Raw genomic sequence first — 19,471 nt, 5'->3', positions numbered from 1 at the left:
CGTGTTTATTTTGAGCGAGTGTAGTCATGAAAGAGAAGACGAAGAGGAAAATGTTGGAAGGGCGAGCGTATCTGAAGCAAGCAGGATGTAAACACGCGGGGTGGGCTGACAGGGCAGCCGCAGGCAGAGCCAGATGGAGCCTGACCCCCCGGCCTCGCCTCCCTGCCCCGCCGAAGCACTGACGCACGCCCGGACACCGGCTGTCCCCAGCCCGGACACCGGACCCAGCCATCGCCAGCGCTCGGGGTCGCAGCCACCCCTTGCTCTGTGTGTGTGTGGGAGGCAGGAGAAGGCGTCCAGTTCCCCCAGCAGCATTTTTGTGGTCGCTCTTTGGCCCGTGTGTCTGATGGGGATGCTGTCCAGGCAGGAGCTGGCCTGGGCTTTTGGAGAACTGACTCCTGTGATCTCAGCGAGGTGTAGATAACGTGCGTCTAGACAGTGACAGATTTTGGATTCCAACTCTGGCTGCCGTCCTGCTGCAGTGATACTTTGTATGTTGTGTTCTGCCTTAGTTTCCCCATTTGTAAAAGGGGGAGTGGCCTCTGGCAGAATGGTTGCGAAAATAAATTGGCATAAAACAGCACACACTTGCAAGTTTTTATCATAAGTCTTTCAAGTCCGGCCCATGATGTTCTCTGCTCTCCCATGGTTCACCCTCTGTGCATCTCTAATCTTGCCACGGGAACAAAGTATTAATCCATTTTCACCTCTTTGCTGGGGGGTGAGAATGTTTTATGGGGTGCAAAGTTTGTTAGCTGTTTCATTTTTGCCCTTTGCTTTCTTAGGCAGAGTGGAGCTTATGAAGGCAAAGCCAAGACCTGAATGGTATTTTGTGTGAGCAGAGGCAAGAGGCGTCCAAACGTGGGGAGCTACAGAGGCAGGTAACACAGCAGCCTTGTAACTTTGAAGACATTAGGGCAGAGAGTTTCTTGTTTCTTGTGCTGCTCAGTTCACTACCTTCATTTCAGCTGTGTTTGGTTTTAATCAGTGGAGTGATTAAATAATGATAGAGAGGCTGTTTTAACTTTGTAGAGGCTTATAATTATGGCCAGGAAAGGAAAAGTCACCTGTTAAAAATTATACGGGGCCAGAGTAAATGACTACCAAAGATAATGGGAGAAAATAGCGTCCCTTTCTCTGGAGATTGAAGGCAATTTTATTGGAAAGTTTGTGGAAGATTTTTTTTTTTTTAAATGATTCCTTACACTGTAGGGGTTATCTAAAATAGATGTCCTCCTTAACATGGGGTTAGTTGCTTATCTACCCTAGCTGTGTTTTTAATATTGTAGACGAATCTTTCAACAGTGAGATTACTTTTTAAATAACTTTTTTTTGTCCTTGAGACAATCTCTTGTTAAGTACAGTGTGACTTGTCAGCAATGAGCTTTATTGAAAGGCAGTGCCTTGTCATTCCTTGCCTGTTTAAATGAGGCTTTCAGGCTCCTGGGGACAAAGCACAGGTCAAGAAAGGAAGCTGTGTTCTTGTGAGTTTCTAGGAAAGAGATGCTTTTCTGATGGGTAGTTGCTATGTCATTGCTTTCTTTCCTTTGTGTTTTTCCTATGAACATAAATCAGCAGTAATGTTACAGAATGTTTTATCAGCTCGTTACAGAGGATAGACAGAAGCAGTCATAGTATAGTGAAGTTCAGTGTAGCTTGAGAACACTGTATAAAACTGTGAAATTTGTCCTGGAAATCTGAGGTATAATCTAATCCCAGCGAAGTTACTGAGGTCAAGATACAAACTGGAGGATTTAGCGTGTGGTGCATTCTAGCTTGATTTGCTTCTTGCGATCTGGGTTGTAAAATGTAGCGTACCTGTGAGCGGAGTCTGGACATGTGAACTGTGGTCTTGGGTTGAGATTGGAAGGCTTCAAATCTTGGTTCTGTTCCTGACCTGGTCATGGCACTGGCATGTGACCTTGGCCAAATTGTGTAATGGAGGCAGGTTTTCTGCCTTCCTGCTTAGATGGCAAACATCACAGGGTAGGGACTGTGCCATGTTATGTTTTGGCATAAGACTGTAGTGTTGCTTGGGACTCCTGCTAGTTACTGAGGTGTAAATAGAATAAGTGTCTGGATAAGCAAAAATGTTTGAGACTTGCATGCTGTTTGCTTCTCCCACCTATGATCTGTTTGTGGACATGGCTGTGAAATGAGCTGTGAAATGAACTGGTCAAAATAAGATACTGCACAGCATGACATTCAAGCAGCACAGAGCCTACTCACCTTGCCTTGGAAAATGACAGCTTTGAAGTTGTAAGATCCCAGCACCTTCTTAAAAATATGGATGGAATGGGTGAGAATTGGGAACAGGATTATCCTGTTTGCGGCACCCTTTGGACATGTGAAGGGAGAAAAGCTGGAGAGAACCTCTGAAGAGGTTCAGGTTACTTTATTTTCCTAGGCTTTCAGGCCAGGTCTCCTCCATGGCTTGAATGTTCTCTGCAGGCAGCTGGTGCCTTCTGCTGCAGCCTTTGCTCGTGCCAGCACAGCAGCATGGCCTGATGTGTTGCTGCACGCGGTGCTCACAGCGGGCCCTGGCTTTTGGCCGTTTCTGGGTAGCAAATTGAGAGGCTGATGTTCACTACAAAGCCAGAGATACATTAATTGCAAAACTATGGCAAGGGCTGGTGATTGGTCTGTGCCCTTGTTTTCCCCTCTGATGTGCTGTCTTCCCGCCAGCCTGTGCCCCACCCCTGCCTGCCTGACACTGGCTGAAATCTGCAGAGCATTTGCCAAAGGTCTTTAGAGAAGGTTCCCTAAACCTCTCTAGTTGTCCCCCAGCAGTCACTTGTGAGAGCTTGTGTTCTTGCTACATGAAATAACATGCATTCTGGAGGCAAGTATGGACATCCCTGGGTATATGGACATCCCTGTGTGTGTCTTTGGGAGCAGATTTCTTTTGTTTGAGTTAGTCTGCTCACCTGTCCACCACGAAACCCTGGACTATAGTGAAACTTCTAAAAATGGTGGGTTTTGCTGGTCTGCTCTTGAGCTTTTGATGTGCATGGCTTGCTCTCCCAGCAGCCTGTGCTCCTGTGGCACATAAGCCACAGTATCTCTGCCTCATGAGTGAGAAGACTGAGAGTTTCTCTCTGTACAGATGATGGATGGGGCTGCTTCTCATCTGTGGGTGCTTTGGACTGCCATTATCACATGCCAAGACCTTTCTTGGCTGCCATAGGGCTTGTCTGAAGTGTTCTGGTTTCTGGTGCTGTCCACATGCAAGAAGGGGTTGGTAAGTGTGTTAAACTTATGTGTATCACCATGGTGCATGCCTGTCCTTCACCAGGTGAGAAAGGTCCTTTACAGGATAGACCAGCTTTGATGCTCTGGTTTCAACCTCATCTCTCAGTTCTCATGGAACATGAGTGAAGGGATGAGACAGGAGATATTCTGGGCTGAGAAGGATAATGTTGGTACGGTTGTCCTCAAGGGGAATTTCCAGAGGTGGCATCCTCCAGCCTGTGTGTGAGTGGCCTGGGACCGCTTGAGAAGCTCTGAAGTTTTGTGCTTTGTTTTAGTTGCAGGTAGGAAGATGAGTCCAAAAATTACAACAGAGCTGCTGAAGCAACTGCGGCAGGTGATGAAGAGTCCCAAGTATGTCCAGGAGCCTGTCCAAGCCTACATAGTGCCCTCTGGAGATGCCCACCAGGTATGGATGGATGGTTTCTGGGAATGATTGCACTTTCCTTCCCTTCAGAAAAACAAAAGCCGGGGGTAACTAAAATCATCTTTCATTCACTCGCTTTAATGGTTCTAGCATAAAGCCTAGGTAACCTGAGAAATATCATGTTGGAAAACGTTTCTGGAATCTGTTCAGGAGACAGATTTTTTTTTTTTATGTCCTGGTAGCAAATCTGCATGGATGTTCCACCAGCAGTGTCTCATCAGATTGTCGCTAGAGAGCTCATGCTGCAAAAAAAAGGAGCTTGCCAGAGCACTTGCTGTCCCCATCCTAGCTGTTGGGACAAATGGATTTACTGGAGGAGAAAAAGGCATTATTTGAACTTTAGTGTCTCCATTAACACCTCCTAATCAACACATACTCGTAAGTGAGGTGGCGAGGGATTAGTTGCAGAGCTTTCGTTTTGCTAGATCCAGTTCTTGCTGGAATTTGCTGCATTATGCTAAAGCCCTTCAGATCCCAAACAGAGGCAGAGGGGCCTTTGGAGACGTAGAGAAGGAACAGGCCGCAACAACACATCTCTTTTGGTGCTGCTCTGCATCACCTTGTCCTGTGCACTAAAGGCAGGAGGGAAGTTTGGGCCCAGGGTGGTAACCCATGTTGGTGACTATGTTGTGTGCTGCTTCCACCATTAATATTTCTGTAGCCCGTGATGTGAATTTTAAATTGCTGAGCTGCCTTTTAGCTCCTCGGCTTGCTCCTATGCTAGTTTCACTCTTCTGTTTGCTCTGTTAGCAGACCCAAGAACTGCCAAGGGTTTTTCCCTCCTCAGCCGTTTTCAGGAAACAAAAGACCTGAAGGTTTCCTGGCTCACCTCCAAAGCTCCTTTTTACCCCAGGGTGCACAAGAGCAAAATGCAACTGAATCGGAACCTTTGCCCTTGACTTGGCACTGGGGTGAGCTGGGTCCAGACTTGCCTGTGCCCTGAGACCATATGTGCAGCATCGTGTTTCCTCTTAGGGAGAGCCAAAATTGGGCAGGTAGAGGGAGGGTGTTTTCTGCAGCTGCCTCCTGCCTCAAGCTGCCTCTGTCCATATATAACTCTGGTTTCATTTCACTAGACATTAAATGCTGTCATGTGAGTTGAAGAATGTGACCCTCAGGACTTCTGGGTTTTTCTATTGCTTTCTTTTCCTTGACAGAGCGCAGTTAAGCAGAGAACCCCATGTTGCTATTTCCTGCCGGGCGAGTTGGTCAGGTTTCTCTGCAGAGCAAATCTATCCGAATGGAAACGATTACTAAAAGCTGCTCATTCTGGCGCCTCCCGACTAGCTAGTGCAGAATTGTGTCTGTGAGGTTTGGGAATTGGTGCAATTTTAGGCATTGGCTAAAACCTGTTGATCTCAGAACAGGCTTAGTGATTCCAGGTAAATTGTGATGAGCTGAGATTTGTAGCTTCCCCGTGTTCCAGCAAGGGCTTGTTTCCTGTACGCAGATAAGAACTTTAGAGCCCTGCAGTCAGATTTTGCTCTTAGGCAGCTCCCTCCATGACTCAGAAGACTGCGATCTAATGATACCCAAGCTTTTGGTGGCTTGAGACATTTCCTCCCCACAGCCCAAGCTATTGTTGCTGTCCTTGCCTCTCAGCTGTTCCTGAGGCTGTCCTGGGATCCACATCAGAGAATTTGTCAACAAAGACGGCTTCCTCTCCTGTGATGCTGACACAGGGTTTAGAATGGGGGAAACTTTATTCCCTTCTAGGTTGCAGAGGAACCCCTGGATTGGACTGATGCCCCAGTGCTGTGACTTGCTGACTAATTTCTCTTGTAACACTGGGAATGTTTGAGCTCTGTGCTCTGTGACGCTTCTAATATTGGTTTTCCTGCCAAGGCCAGAAGGCTTAGGTTATAATACGTCCAGGAAGCTTGCCACCAGTTGTATCCTTTGCTTTCCATGTTTAGTTGTATAAGGAGCTGAAAGACTTGCAGAGTTCTCAAGCACAGCTGGCTCTGACACTGGCTTAACCAAGGCTACTAATAACTTGGATTTGTGGCACTTGCAGCCAACCCTGAATGCTGACTGCTTTGATTTTTGCATCTTTTGATGGTAGTGATAAGAAGTCAGAAGAAACAGACTGTTTCCTTGGGGACCTGGGTGATCCAAAGGTTGGTGAGAAAGGAGAGCAGGCCCAGCCAGAAGTGGGCTGAAGTCCATATGAAGAGCCCTGCTTCCTTTCACGAGTCCTTGGTAACTGTTGTGGCTGGAGGTGTCAAAGGATCATGAAGGGGTGAAGTGCCACACTTTTGGGAATGTCCTTTGTGGTTTGGTTAAAGAGGCATGTCTGAGCTTTTGGAGTGTTGCAGTGGTAAATGCAGGATCCGTTTTTATGTCGAGTCACCCAGTTTACATTTAATCTGGAGTTTGCCTGTATGGGAATATTTGGAGATTGGAGCAGGTTTCTTCTTAATGGGAGGGAATGATGAATGATGTTTGGATTAGAGCTTGGGTTTGGAGCCAGTCACAGCTTAACTGGGGCTGGCTTCCACCCTCAGGCCTTGACTCAGTGAAAACAAATTTGGTCAGATCTGGCTGGTCTTCCACATCAAGGAAGCACCTGCCCAGCTCAGGGCCCCGTGTTTGGCTTGGCAGGGATGATGTCTTCTGCTCAGGGCTGACTCCTCTGACATGCTCGTTCTGAGCTGAGGTATTAACGGAGTTATAAAGCAAGAGACGGCTTGTGCACAGGTTGCACTGACCTCACCTTACCTCACCAATGCAGTTAGGTTTTTCGCAGTGAGTACTCACCTCCCTCCAAGTACACAGCAGTGTTTGCTCTTTAATGGCATCAGTGTTGTAGCTCTAAGGGCAGAGAGCTGTGCTTTTCATTGCTGGTCTTGGTTGGCATTAGGATAGAATATTTTTTAGCGTGTTAGTGGCCCAACTATGCCAGTGATAAGCACCACTGATTTGTTTTTGGGTTTTTTTGGGGGGGAGGGCAGTTCTTCCTGGCTTAGCTAATAAGCATTTCTGTGATGCAGCACCCAGTTTCGTCTGCATTTCAAGGACTGTCAGATGTGGTAGGAAGCAGACGTGAAAGGCCTGAGGAGGGCCAGGTTGAAGGCCATCAGAACTGCAAGACAAGCCTCAGGGAAATACCTTGTTCCGATTGTGTTGTGGCCTGCACTTTGCGTGGCGTACGCAGGTGTTCCCCTTGTAATTTTAGCTCATGCAAAACATGGGCTTATCTTTGCACCGTGGGGGTTGCGGCATGGAACAGAACAGGTGGGCGTGCAAAAATTCAAACTGACAGATGAATGAACCATCTTCCCCTCGAGGTCCCTTGTACTCGCTTTTAAAGCTGATCTGCCTCATTGTAAACTCTTGAAACATTCCATGGATATGTCTGTGAATGGGACAGCATGAGATATTCCCCACACAGTCAAGGTCTTTGTTAGCTTAGGTCAGCTTTTTCCAGATCTAAAACTGATAGGCTTCCTTTTTTTCCTTTCAGAATTCGTTTTTAAATAGTTTTTAATCCATTTCAATGTTGCGTGCTTTTAATGCAGCTAGTTCACTGTTAACACTTCCTATGAATGGGACAGTGCTCGTCTGCACAGGCAACCCAGCCTGTAGTCTCTACTGTGTTGGTCAAGAGAAAGGGAGGAGAAATCACTGGTGTGATTTGAGATGAACTTAGTGATACGATCCACAACGGGAGATTTCCAGCATCCCCTTTAGGTGTCAGACTCTGGGTGATGGTGTCCGAGCGTGGAGCTGTGTAGCAGAGGGGCAGTTGTAGCGCTCAACAAGCTGAATAGTTATTGAATACTCTTTTGGGCCATAGGTTTTACTGTTCCAAGGCTTTGTTTCAAGATGTTAGTGATGAGTGGTTGGTAGCTGCTGCCCAGGGTGTTTCTCAGGAGAGGAGAGACAAAGCTGTTCTGGAGCAGATTTGATCGGGGGTGATCTGGAGCAGATTTGATCGGGGGTGATTTGGAGCAGAAGTAAAGAGTTGGACCCAGGTGTTGCAGTTTGTGCTTCTCACTCACTGCTGTGCTTTGAACCTTCTGCCTTTAGAGCAGTGAGGAGTAACAGATTTGTAGTGTTTTCTAACAATCAGGTGATTCAAAAATAGCCCTGGCCAGAGACAGGGAAATGCAGTGTATCATAGAGGGAACTAAAACCATCTGAGAATTGGGCTCTGATTTCTCAGTGCAGTCTCTAAAATGTGTGTGGGTTGTTTGGTTTGTTTTTTGTTCTTGGTTTTTTTTTTACCACAGCACAGCTGGGTGTGGAGAAACTTTATGGGCAGAAGAACAGGCTTTGGTTTCAGACCATTTGTAAGGTACAAATCCAGGGGTTTTGCAGCTCAAACATCAGTGCTGTCAGCCTGGATTAAGCTGATTTGCTGAGTTGTGTTAGTTAATTAACAGGCAGACTCAGCAGTTCCGACCTCCGAACTTGCCAGAATGGGATCCCATAAAAATGATGTGTGGGCCGTTTCAAGGTACAATTGTTTTCTTAAATTTGGCAGCTTCTGTGGATGTTGGGTATCTGTGCATTCTCAGGCTCTTCTGTGATGCTGCCAATGGGTGTGTCCTCAAACACAGGCTGTGATGAGTTTGGGATGAGGATGCACTAGTAGTCTTTGATTCCCTTTCACCCACCCATGGTCTAGTGGTTTCTGGTGTAGTTGGGTTTTGAGTAGGCAAGGAAGAAGTGAGAAGATCAGCATCTTAATTCTGAAAGGTCCTAAGGGTTAAAAGTTTTTACGGTTTTGCCACCTTGATGATTTTCTTCCAATGTCATTGTTGTGGAAAAGAAGGACTTACAGGAATTCTTATAAATGCTGGTGAGGAGACTTCACTGGAGATAGTGAATTTTACAGATTTTATGCACTGATTACTCTGTGTCCAAGGGGTGTTTCTGGTTTCTCTTCCTTTCACATTGCAGCTTCAAAGGCAGCGTTTGTTTGTTGCCCAAAGGGGAGGCTGAGTGTGAAATAAACATCTGCAAACTCTGAAACACATGAGTGTTTACAGACGTTTGTGGGAGAAAAGTGCTGCAGCCCAAAGAAAAAAAAAAACACAAACCAGTTGGACATAAATACAATATAATCACAGATGATTAAATATTCCAGTGGAGTAGACCCCAGGATTTCTTAACTCATTTCATTCTCTTTTCTCCTAGAGGACACCACAGAAAGCTTATCAAAGTATTTATCATCAGCTGATTTCCCCCCCCCCCCACTGCTATAAATAATTGCTGCCTCTTTTGTTTTCTAGAGTGAGTACATTGCACCCTGTGATTGCAGACGGGCGTTCATCTCTGGATTTGATGGCTCTGCAGGTACTTTTCCAGAACTTGAGTTCTTGCTAATGTGCATAATTCCCCTGTAAAGAAATAGTCTCATTCATGGCATAGAGGCAAGATGGAAAATGAAACCTATCCAGCTTGTTTGGACTGTTTTCTTCCCGTTTCAGCATCTGCAGAGTTATGTCTTGGCTACCCACTGGAATTATGTAATACCAATGCAATAACAAGTTTTCAGAAAATGTTTGACCTCTGAATGAACCTCTCGTAAAGTAAAATCCTGTTAACTCTTTAATGTGGTGCTTGTAATTCATGGTCGTTTCTTTTGATGTGCAGCCAGTATGAACAGATTTTTTATGTTGCCCGGTTGGGCTGGGTGAAAAGTGGATGGACTTTAGCTAGCCCTTCCGTTTAAACAGAGACAGGGCCAAACCCATTGCAGTTGGAAATTGTGGAAAAGTTTGCTTATCTTGCTGAGACAGGATGTTTTCTTGGCTGTACGATAGGTCTCTGTTTCAAGAGACCTAGTTTTTATCCTTGCTGTACCCTAAGCTCTACAATTTACTCTGCTGTGTGATTGTTGGAAAGTCATTTTAGTCTTCTTTTTCTCCTCCTTAATTGTAAATTGGTTTTGTAAATACTGCTGCCTATGTGACTGGGGAGTCTGTTCATCAGTTCTTTGAACTGCTCTGGGACCTCATGTTGAAGGGGATAAATCCAGGGCTGTGGGCTGCTGGTAATGGGTAACATGAATCTTGTATTAAGTTCACACCTTCTGCATGGCCTCTTTGTAACCTTCCTCTCTGTTTTGGGCTCTTGTAATGTACTTGGAAGGTCTGTGTTCCCAGCCTAGTGCTCAACAAGTCAGTGAGCCTTCACACAGGGCTTACCTTGTGTTTCTTGCTATACCTTTTCAGTCAGTCTGAATCAGCCTAAAATGAGGCTTGTGGTGGGGGAGTTTGGAAGAAGACAATAAATTCATATTTGGAAACTCTTGTCTGCTAATCTAGGCTTCAGTTTCTGATAACAGAAAGTATAGTCAAGATGCTGGGACTCAAAAGTCTTGGACTGAGTTTCTGTTTGTGCCATACCTTTAATTTTTTATTTCCAAGGGCACTTCAGCTAGAATGTCACTACCCCTTATCTGACTGCTTGCATCCCTCCGTCTGGACTCAGTAGAACTGGACAGACACTGAACCAGCAGAAGTTTATGTTCGTATTTCCTGTTCAGCCATGTCTATTAGAGCTGTAATAGTTGGGAAAGAGATGCATCTGACAGCTGGGAGTGATGCCCACGGCTGCTAGCCTAGTAACAGCTGTTTCTTGTGGGTGGCCAGAACGCAGTCTTCCTTCCTATAAGACGTGATGGAGTCTGGGGATGTACACTCCGTGTTATTGTGACAACAGCCAAGTGGAGACCGTGGTCTCTGTTACAGAAGGTTTGGAAAGTCCTGTTTACCTAGTTTCACTGACTGGCTGAGATACACTTGAATTCATCTGAGGCAATTCATTAAGCTGCATCTTCGTGCGTACTGTCCCTAGCGAGATTTGGAAGGTTGTAGTGCAGGGAAGATAGTGAATATTTCCACTGAAACTGAACTAACTTTTGAGCCGTGAGCAGAACTGCCTTTTTTGGGAATTGGGGTGCATTTCAAACCTTCCCTCTGCTGTCTGTATCTCTGCATGGCAGCTGCCCACCTCTGAATCACCATGTCTCTCTGCCTTCCTGCCTAGGTACTGCCATAGTCACTGAGCAGCATGCAGCCATGTGGACAGACGGACGCTATTTCCTGCAAGCTGCACATCAAATGGACAACAACTGGACGCTCATGAAAATGGGTACATGGGAGGCTGGGGTACTGCTCCACTGATAAATCATGGGCTCTTTTGGTCACTTTGCACATGTTAAGGTTTGGGCTGTATGGATGCCCCATCATGTGGAGGCTTAGGGATGTCTTGGATACACTGTTACTCCTCCAACTCTTCTTGCTCATGGGTCTGGACGTTCATTAGTGGATGTATCTGGTGTGTTAGCTTGCACTTTTTGGCTAGTGTGGGAAATGCTGCTCTTTGACTGCTTCTTTGAAACTTTTTTTTCCTTTTTTTTTTTTTTTTAAATCCCTGGAGGTCTGAAAGATACACCGACTCAGGAGGATTGGCTAGTGAGTGTCCTCCCAGAAGGCTCGAAAGTGGGAGTGGACCCTTTCATTATCCCAGCTGGTTGGTTTTACTTTATTTCATTACTCTGAGTTGGGTAATTAGATTTTGCTTCCTTGCTTCTCTGGCTAAGCTCTTCTATGATGGTATGTAGCTAGCCATATTTCAGCCTAGATGGAGTGGTGGATTTTAAACTGTTATGCAAAACAGGTTGAATTTTGGAAAGACGTGTTCTTGATTCAAATGGGCTAAGGATCAGTCTTGTGGCTGTGTAGAAGCCTCTTTCATCTCTCATCCAGCTTAGATCTAGCATGGTTCTGCACTGGAGTGGAGGACACCCTTAGAGTAGCCTTTGGGGTGGCTTCTTCAGTGACCTCTGTCTTTTGGCTGGAGCAGTTGTTCAGCTCAAGCATGAGGCTCCAGGGCTGCAACGTTCTGTGCCTGCTGCTGGCTGTAGTGGCTGCTTTCATGGAACTGGAACTGTAATAGCTTTTGCTTTGTTTTTTAAGGGAATGGGAAGAAGAAGAGGCTAGAAGGAAAGGAAGAGACTCAGATTTTTGAGTTTGCCCTCTGTGAACGGGTTATTGAAACAGGGTGTGTTCTTTAAAGACATCAGTCTTGACTCTTTTCCCTTTGGCAGACCAGTGGAAGAGGATGTCCAAAGCCTTGAGAAGTGCTGGCCACGACCTTGTGCCTGTCAAAGAAAACCTTATCGATACAATCTGGACAGACTGTCCTCAGCGCCCTTGCAAGCCTCTCATCACGCTTGACCTTAGTTACACAGGTGAGAAGCTTAACTTCCAAGAGGCAGGGACTATTTCTACTGCCCTATCCCCCTTTATTTTCCTCTTACAAAATAATGAGAAAAACACTGCTGCAGCACACTGATCCACTCTTGGTCAGGAAGGTGATCAGACCTCAGCCGCTGACCCCTTTGTCCTCAGACTTCAAATATCATTTTGCTAGAGGCTTGATAACTTCAAAAAAAACCTGTGAATGCCTGGAGGGGAGCTCCTTTGAGATAGGTCATACCGGTTATTAGAAAGGAGTGAGGAGCACAAGCACAGTGTGTTTTGGGTACCTCCAAAATGCAGTGTGTTGGTTTGTGTTTATATCATCCCCGGTAAAGCTGGTGACTGTAGCTTTTCATGCTGTGTTTCGCAGGGCTCAGCTGGAGAGACAAAATTGTAGCCCTCCGTTCAAAAATGGCTGAAAGGAAAGTCCTGTGGTTTGTGGTAACGGCCTTGGATGAAGTAGCGTGTAAGTCTTTGCATCTTCTTTCTCAGTTCTTTCTACACAATGTATGTCCTTTCTGCCTCTGAAAGGAAGAACCCAGCCGGAGTGAGAGGTGCTTATGAGAAACAACGTGTTTGTTAGAGGTGAATTAGCTTGTATGAAGTCAGTGGTGATAACAGGTCACGAATGGTGAGCCTGTGTTTCTAAACAGTGCCTTGTTACATCCATGCAGCTTCTGAGTACATTTTTGGCCCAGGAAACACATCAAATCACTACCTTTGAAAAACACCACAGACAAAGGGAAAAGAAGGTTGTATGTAAAGCCTGAGGCAGTTTGAAGCGGGGGGTGGGGAAATTGTGAGATTTTCTGGCTGTAAAATATCTTGGTGCTCCCTCACCCTATGGGAAGATGGAGACTTTTCTGCTGTGGAGGCTGGGCTATAAACAAAGCAGGGCAACATGTGGCTTTGTATATATAAGGCAAGGGTGGGGTATGGGGCATTCACAGTAACCTTCCTAACTGTAATGACTTTTAAAGACAGTCTCTAGCTCTCTAGTGTTTGGCAAATGCTTTGGGTAGAAAAAGCCAGGGCTCAGCTTGTGTTTCCAGATCATTTCATCCCAGGGTCTCACTGGAGAGTCCTCTCTTTGGGGCCCCAGGATGACTAGGTCTCCACACCTTGGCTCCCAGCCCAGCATGTAGGGAAGGAGACTGACCAGAAACAGCAGTGGTTTCCCTGGGACTGTTACTGGGGCTGTGTATCCTTTGTGCAGAAATTACCAGTGCACAGACTGGTGCAGTGGGAGCATAGCTCTGGCAGGGTGTGAGTGCTGCTGATGCCTGTCCCCCTGTGTCTGATCTGAAAAGGTAGAACTGAAGGTGGTGTGAAGGCTCCAGCACTGTCAGTGCAACAACTCGTGCTGGTGAAGGCAGCTTGCTGAGGCCTGTGGCTCTTCTGGATCTGGGACATGAAGCAAAGAGGTTGTTTCGTGAAAGAATTGCTTCTGAGAGTGGTGAATATGACTCCTCCCTGGGGAGGCCTGTGCAAGCAGAGGTTGTGTGTCTCACCTTTTCAGGCGCGTCTCCAATTAAATTAATGATAAATTGGTGCCCTGAGGTGGTTTCAGATTAAATGTCTCCAGCAAAGCCAAGCTTGGTTATGATTCAAGGGTTTTAAGATGGACCAGAGGAGGTCATACGAGAAGCTTATTGCCAGGTGCCTGGTTGATTTCCTGTCCCAGAGAGGGAAGGGGGAGAAGTTGTCTTTAATTTTATCTAATTCAATCACTGTGTTAAACTCCAGACAAGTTTCTGGGGCTAGAAAGAGAGCCACAGAGGAGGCTGTTGCCTCCTTACTGTATTGGGAATTGGCTGAGCAGACATGCAGGAAAGAGTTCTTTGTGGCTCTTCCCTGCTTTCAAGTGACCTACTCCTTCCCTGGGGAGAATCAAACTCTATTTTTACTTTTGTGGCAGAATTTGCACAGTTCAATGAACACAGTTCTGGGTTGTGATTTAGGACGTGTTGGTTCTTTTCCCAGCTGTCCTGCTGGCTGGCCTTATTGCCTTGAGTAACTCCTTTCAGCTAATTGGATGCACTGGGTTTTTTATTTGACTCTAAAATCAGAATTTGGAGATGCTAAGCATCCACTTCCCCTCTTGACTTTGCCCAGAGTTGTGCTGGGTAAAATCTTTGTGAAAAAAACCTCAGTCTATGCAATCTGAATCTGAGATGTTGGAGGCACTTGAATGAGAGGCCTTTTTGGAGTATTCTTGCCTGTTACTTCTCCCTCTTCCCTCTAGTGTCAAGACATGGATTGGAGTGAAGTGATAGCTGGTAACTTTAAAGTCTTCTGGCTGTTGATAAGTGAGCTTCTATTGCATTGCACAAACCAGAAAGAGCAAACATTACTTTTTTTTACGTATGTCCTTGTCTTTTTTGCCTGTACCTGCTTTCTTCAAGCCAGCCCTCTTTGACCAGTTAAACTCCAATTTACTTGCCCGGTGGGAGTGTTTAAACTGCAGTTTTGGTGCCATCTCCTGGCAAGAACTTAGGATTGCCAGAAAAGGAGCAGGACGTGGGACAGCTGGGTGGGAGCTGGACCCACGGCCTGCACCCGTGACGACTCATTGCTTGACTGTGTTATGCTGAGATTATTTTTGGCTTTCTCTAATGTCGCAAAAGATGAACCAGGACTGTGATTCTTGGCGTTCTTATTTTCCAGGGCTTTTCAACCTCCGAGGCTCTGATGTTGAGTACAATCCTGTGTTTTTTGCATACGCCGTCATAGGAATGAACACAATCAGGTGCTTGTATTCCCCTCTTCTGTCCCCCAAGATGCATTTTTCTGTGGGAAAACTGTTCTAGCAAAGCATTTGTCTTTTCAAAACGCCTACGCTCAGGCGCTTTAATGTCCTTACTGAGCACTTCTGTCTTCAACGTTAATTACTCTCCTCCTCTGATCAGAGCTAGAAAGGCAGCCAAGAGCTCTGCTGTGCTCCTCAGCACCTCGGCTGACTTGCTGGGTGACCTTGAACATGATGGCTGACCCCTCTGTCTGTCACCCTGAGATAACACAGAGGGCCCTTGGAGCCCTTAGTGAAATGTGGGTAAGAGCTAACGCTGACCGGGACATTGGACCTTTCTCTGACGTTGTTGATCAGCCACTTCAAAACTGCAGGGACTGTGTAGAAAAGTTTCAGGGCTGACTTTATGACAGAAAGCTGCTTTCCTGTGACTGCCCAGTATAATGAGCCTCAGCAAGCACAAATCTTTCTGGCAGCATCTCTGAGCTGCCAGCTAGATGCATCTGAGGTGAAACCTGGCTGAATGAGTACAGGTTGTACGTGAAGGTTGAGCTGAACTTTCCAATTCAGTGAAAGCGAGAGCAGTGTGGTACTTAGAATCACAGTAAATTTTCTATTTCCAGATGTTGCCCTCAAAAATTGGAGAATAGCTATTGTTTGCCTCTGTTACTGCCTCCTGCTTAATGGGATGCAGCCATTTTGGATGTGTTGTATAAACGACAATGCTGTCGGTTCCTTTCCTCTTGCAAGGTGGTACATCTTAATTTGAAAGCAAGATTTAAGCTGTGTGAAGGCCAGTGGTTAAAATACTATAGGACAAAGCATAGCACATAATTAACAAACTCCTTTCTCCCTGGAATGTGACCAGAATGATTTCTCCTTCCTTCCTTTACTCCAGCCCCTGTGAAATGTGGTCCCACCTATCTGCTCTGTCCAATTTGTTTCTCAGGCTCTTCATAGATGGTGACCGGATGATGGACCCAGCTGTGAGGGAGCACTTACAGCTCGATTCCACCCTGGAGCCTGAGTTTAAAATCCAGGTGATGCCCTATGGATCTATCCTGTCAGAGCTGCAGGCTGTTGGTGCAGGCCTCTCGCCCAAGGAGAAAGTATGGCTCAGTGACAAAGCCAGCTATGCACTGACTGAGGCAATTCCCAAGGTTAGTGGCCCTTGCAAGGGAAAATACTTTTCTCCTCTCTGCTCAGCGTGGTCAGGAATGGTGTTAATGAGGGCAGCTGGCCTCAGCTTCTCTTCCGCAGAGCATGGTGCAGGCTGAAGCTTGTGCGGAAGGGATCCAGCCATGCTGAGGTATCGAGGGGTTGCTAATCCTGGGGTTGCTCTCGCTGGAGCTGCCCTTCCAACTCGCTAAGCCGATTTACCCAAAGAATTGTCAGCTTAAGATAAGACAAGTACGGTGAGCGAGGGGAGGGAGAGAGGGAGCAGGGTGAACTCGGGTCATTCTGCCCATGGCTGGGGCATCAGCCTTATGTGGACTGGCAGTAAGAGCTGGAAACTTGCAGAAACTGAAGCAGGAAAGTAGAGCAGAATTTTTGGGAGGGGGCATTGGGATTGATCTGAGTATCTGAAGATGGCTCCCCTTATTTATTTCAGTGACTTGAGGATGTCAGGCAATATGTGACATCTTGTTCTGAAGACAGGAGGGAGAGGGCGACAGGGTTGTTGCAGCAGGGAACCTTGTGAGGACACGGATAACCTGCAGGCATTGCTTGTCCATGCAGCGAGTGCATCTGCTCAGGGACAGTTGTAGCATCAGAATAATTTCTGTACAGCGGTACTTGCTCTATCTTACCCTTGTACCTTGAACTTGGTTGTGTGGGAGTCTTGCAGTCCCCCTAGTATCCCGCCGGTCACAAACAGGGGTACTTGGGAAAGGACACGGCAGCAACAATGACCAAATAAGCTGTTTTTCATGCATCTTGTGTATATTTCTTGTTTGCTTGGGATCACATTCTCTGGAATGCCATCTGGTTTGTGGACATATCTTGTACCTAAGAGATACTGTGAGTAAATATGGCTGTGAGTCAGGGACCAGTGGGAATTTTCCAGATGTTGCCTTGGCAGACCCGCTGAACAGAACCTGTGCTTGTGCTGGGTTACTAAACAGTCCAGGCTCCTTCCCTGAGAATTGCAGGGCTCAGGTGAAGGGCTCGCTGTAGGAAGAACTAAATTGTAAAATATGTTTGCCCACAAGTCAGTTTTCACGCACCACGAGGTTTCTGCCTGCACCAGACAGGCAGATACCTCCTGCCTGGTTCATGCACTGTGTGGTTTTGCTGTGCAGGTGTGCATATGATACAGCTGTTCCCATGGCAGTGGAGCCATGTGTACAGGAATTTTAAGAGTCATTTTAGCTTTGTATCTTCTGGAACCCAAGAGCAGGGTTTGTTTTTGTCTCCCCAGACTGCCACAGTTTGATACCAGAACAAATCTCTGCTTAAACTCTCCAGCTCTCATATCCAAAATAGCCTTGTATTATTTTTTTCTGGTGATGACATTCACTTAACTTCATTGCACTTGGTGCATCAGGACAGATGAGAAAACCAAACAGGTCTGGAAAGTGTGTTTCTTTAAGATGGGATGTGACTGGCTATGTCTTTGTACTGACACTGAAATGTGCAGTGTGCTTTATGTTGTTGTTTTTGTTCTTTTTGTTCTTTTAAAAAACTTCAAAACAACAAACAATAAAAAACCTAACAGACACATATATGAGCAAGAAAGACTTTTTTTTTTTTGCCCTTGCTCCGGGTTAAATCTTCTGACACATGAATCCATTTCTAGGTGCAAATGACCTCTTAATACAGAATACTGACATTTTGCCCACTCTTTCATTCAGAGTAGCAGAAAGCTTAGAGTCTGTGGAGCATTCAGGATAAATTGTTGTTGCTCTTTTAACTTCAGTGTAGAATTCCTCTTATTGTAGTTGAAGTCTAACCCCCTTTTGGGTAAGTTGCTGTAGCTGATTTATGCAGAGCAGCCATATGGAGAAGTACAGCAGGTCTGGCCTAGATTAAGCAATGTAATGAGTTGTAGTGACATTATTTACCCTGTTAGCATTGGAAGTTTTGACTGATACTAAGTCATTCCAGTGCTACCTGCCCTCTGTATGCAACGGGAGAGTCCCTGCCTCAAGGAGCTCTGTGCAATAAAAAGCAGGAGAGGAAGGACTGAAATGTCTTGATTAAAAGCCACTCTGAGAATCGGAGGAAAAGCCAAAGGTTTCCCAGTTCCTCATGCTGGGGGCATTTTTCTCCAGCTCTACACCATTTTACACCAGCTGAGCAGCTATCCTGGGATACTTTGAAGAGCCCCAGTGCTGGAAGTCTGGCTATTGTCTGTATATATCAAAGCCAAATATTGACACTGGCAAAAAATACAGTCCATTATTAAATGCAGATCTTCAAAACCTTTATAGATTTGTCTACAGCTGCATGTAAATATGCTATTTATGGAAGATTAATAGAACCTACGAGTATTTGTAGAGGGCAAGCCTATCTAGAATGTGACCGTTCAAAAGTTTTGTCCTGACTCTGATAAAACGACTTTCCTGACTTTCTTGTGGCTTCATCAGTATTTTAGTTTCTGCATAGTGCAGTGTAACTATCATGTTACTTTTAAGAATTTGGAAACTGTAAGCCTGTGGGATTTGTGTGAAATTGGTCTTTGCTGAGGGTTGACCAGACCTTTCTCAGTAATGTGAGTGGAGGCTGTTTGTGTGCTGGTTCGCTGAGAACAGGAAAACAGCATGTTGCTTGGGCTGTGCTTTTGTAGGTGCTTTTCTCATCTCCTGATATATAATGGGTAGAGCAGGGAACTGTGGAGCAAAAGTCTTTGTTTGTGTTCCTTTTACTGATACCCAGTGTGATGAGGCTTGGGCAAGTCACCTTGGTGACTTTCTGAAGGTGTGCTCCGGACCTGCTAATCTAAGGACAGCTAATGTTTTGGGGAAGTGTGCAGTGGTAAGGGGTCGGTTACAGGCTCTTAATGCAGGACCATTCCTTCAAGGCACAGGAAAGCTTTGTCAACCTCCTTTCAGAGGCAGACAGCATGTAAAACTCAGCTTTGCAAAGGCCTTGCCTGTTACTTGGGGCCTTGATGTGTTTGTCAGAGCTGCTGATCATTGGCAGTGGTGACGCTTAGTGCTGGAGGAGCCAGGACCTTGAGGGGCCCACCGGGTTCAGCTCTAGTGCTCGGTACCTGGACTGAGTACCCTTTGTTCCCTGCCGCTTCAGAGTGACAGTCAGGTGACAAGTCAAGGTGACATTTTAGATCTGTTTGCACAGCCTAAGTTCCACCTTACCCTTGGGGTTGGTGTTTCTTGTTGGCTGTCTCTGGGCCTTTAGTGTACATCAGCAAGAGGAAACCCATGTCTCAGGCATTGATATATGTGATATTTAGGATATGCAGATTTTCACCCCACTTCATGACACGTTGTTGACTATTTAGCCTCTTGGATTTCCCTGTGGCTATTCCTCCTTCAGTCAGGGGCCGTGTCTCCTCTTTATTCCCAGTGCACTTAGCTGACAACTGGCAACCAGTATCTCACAGCGCTGAAGGTTGAGAGAGACTGCCAAAGTACAAATTGTGGCCAGGCTGAGTTATTAAACCTGTAGGATTATGTAGTCTGACTAATCCACAAGTAATCCCTGTCCTTCTGCTGCAGGTTTACCGATACCTCACCCCGTATACCCCCATCTGCATTGCAAAAGCTGTGAAGAATGCGTCGGAAACAGAAGGCATGAGAAGAGCACATGTAAGTGAAGCCTTGAGAGCCTCCTTGCTCATGGCAAGAGGTTTGCTTTTATGTT

General features: G+C 46.0%; 1 protein-coding gene across 1 annotated transcript in view; it reads left to right on the top strand.

The window, feature by feature from the left end:
- Nucleotides 1-3,531: 3,531 nt before the first annotated feature.
- Nucleotides 3,532-19,471, top strand: part of XPNPEP1 (X-prolyl aminopeptidase (aminopeptidase P) 1, soluble) — a 27,148-nt gene continuing 11,208 nt past the window's right edge. The window contains exons 1-9 of the mRNA XM_009871708.1: nt 3,532-3,658; nt 8,917-8,980; nt 10,679-10,783; nt 11,072-11,164; nt 11,742-11,885; nt 12,266-12,361; nt 14,563-14,644; nt 15,594-15,804; nt 19,327-19,416. Coding sequence (XP_009870010.1) covers nt 3,542-3,658; nt 8,917-8,980; nt 10,679-10,783; nt 11,072-11,164; nt 11,742-11,885; nt 12,266-12,361; nt 14,563-14,644; nt 15,594-15,804; nt 19,327-19,416 — 1,002 coding nt within the window. The 5' untranslated portion in view covers nt 3,532-3,541. The remainder of the gene's footprint in view (nt 3,659-8,916; nt 8,981-10,678; nt 10,784-11,071; nt 11,165-11,741; nt 11,886-12,265; nt 12,362-14,562; nt 14,645-15,593; nt 15,805-19,326; nt 19,417-19,471) is intronic.

The sequence above is a fragment of the Apaloderma vittatum genome, unplaced genomic scaffold (assembly GCF_000703405.1).
Source record: "Apaloderma vittatum isolate BGI_N311 unplaced genomic scaffold, ASM70340v1 scaffold6406, whole genome shotgun sequence".
NCBI lineage: Eukaryota > Metazoa > Chordata > Aves > Trogoniformes > Trogonidae > Apaloderma > Apaloderma vittatum.
Note: the sequence above shows the minus strand (reverse complement) of the source record. Positions and strands in the feature narration are given on the sequence as shown.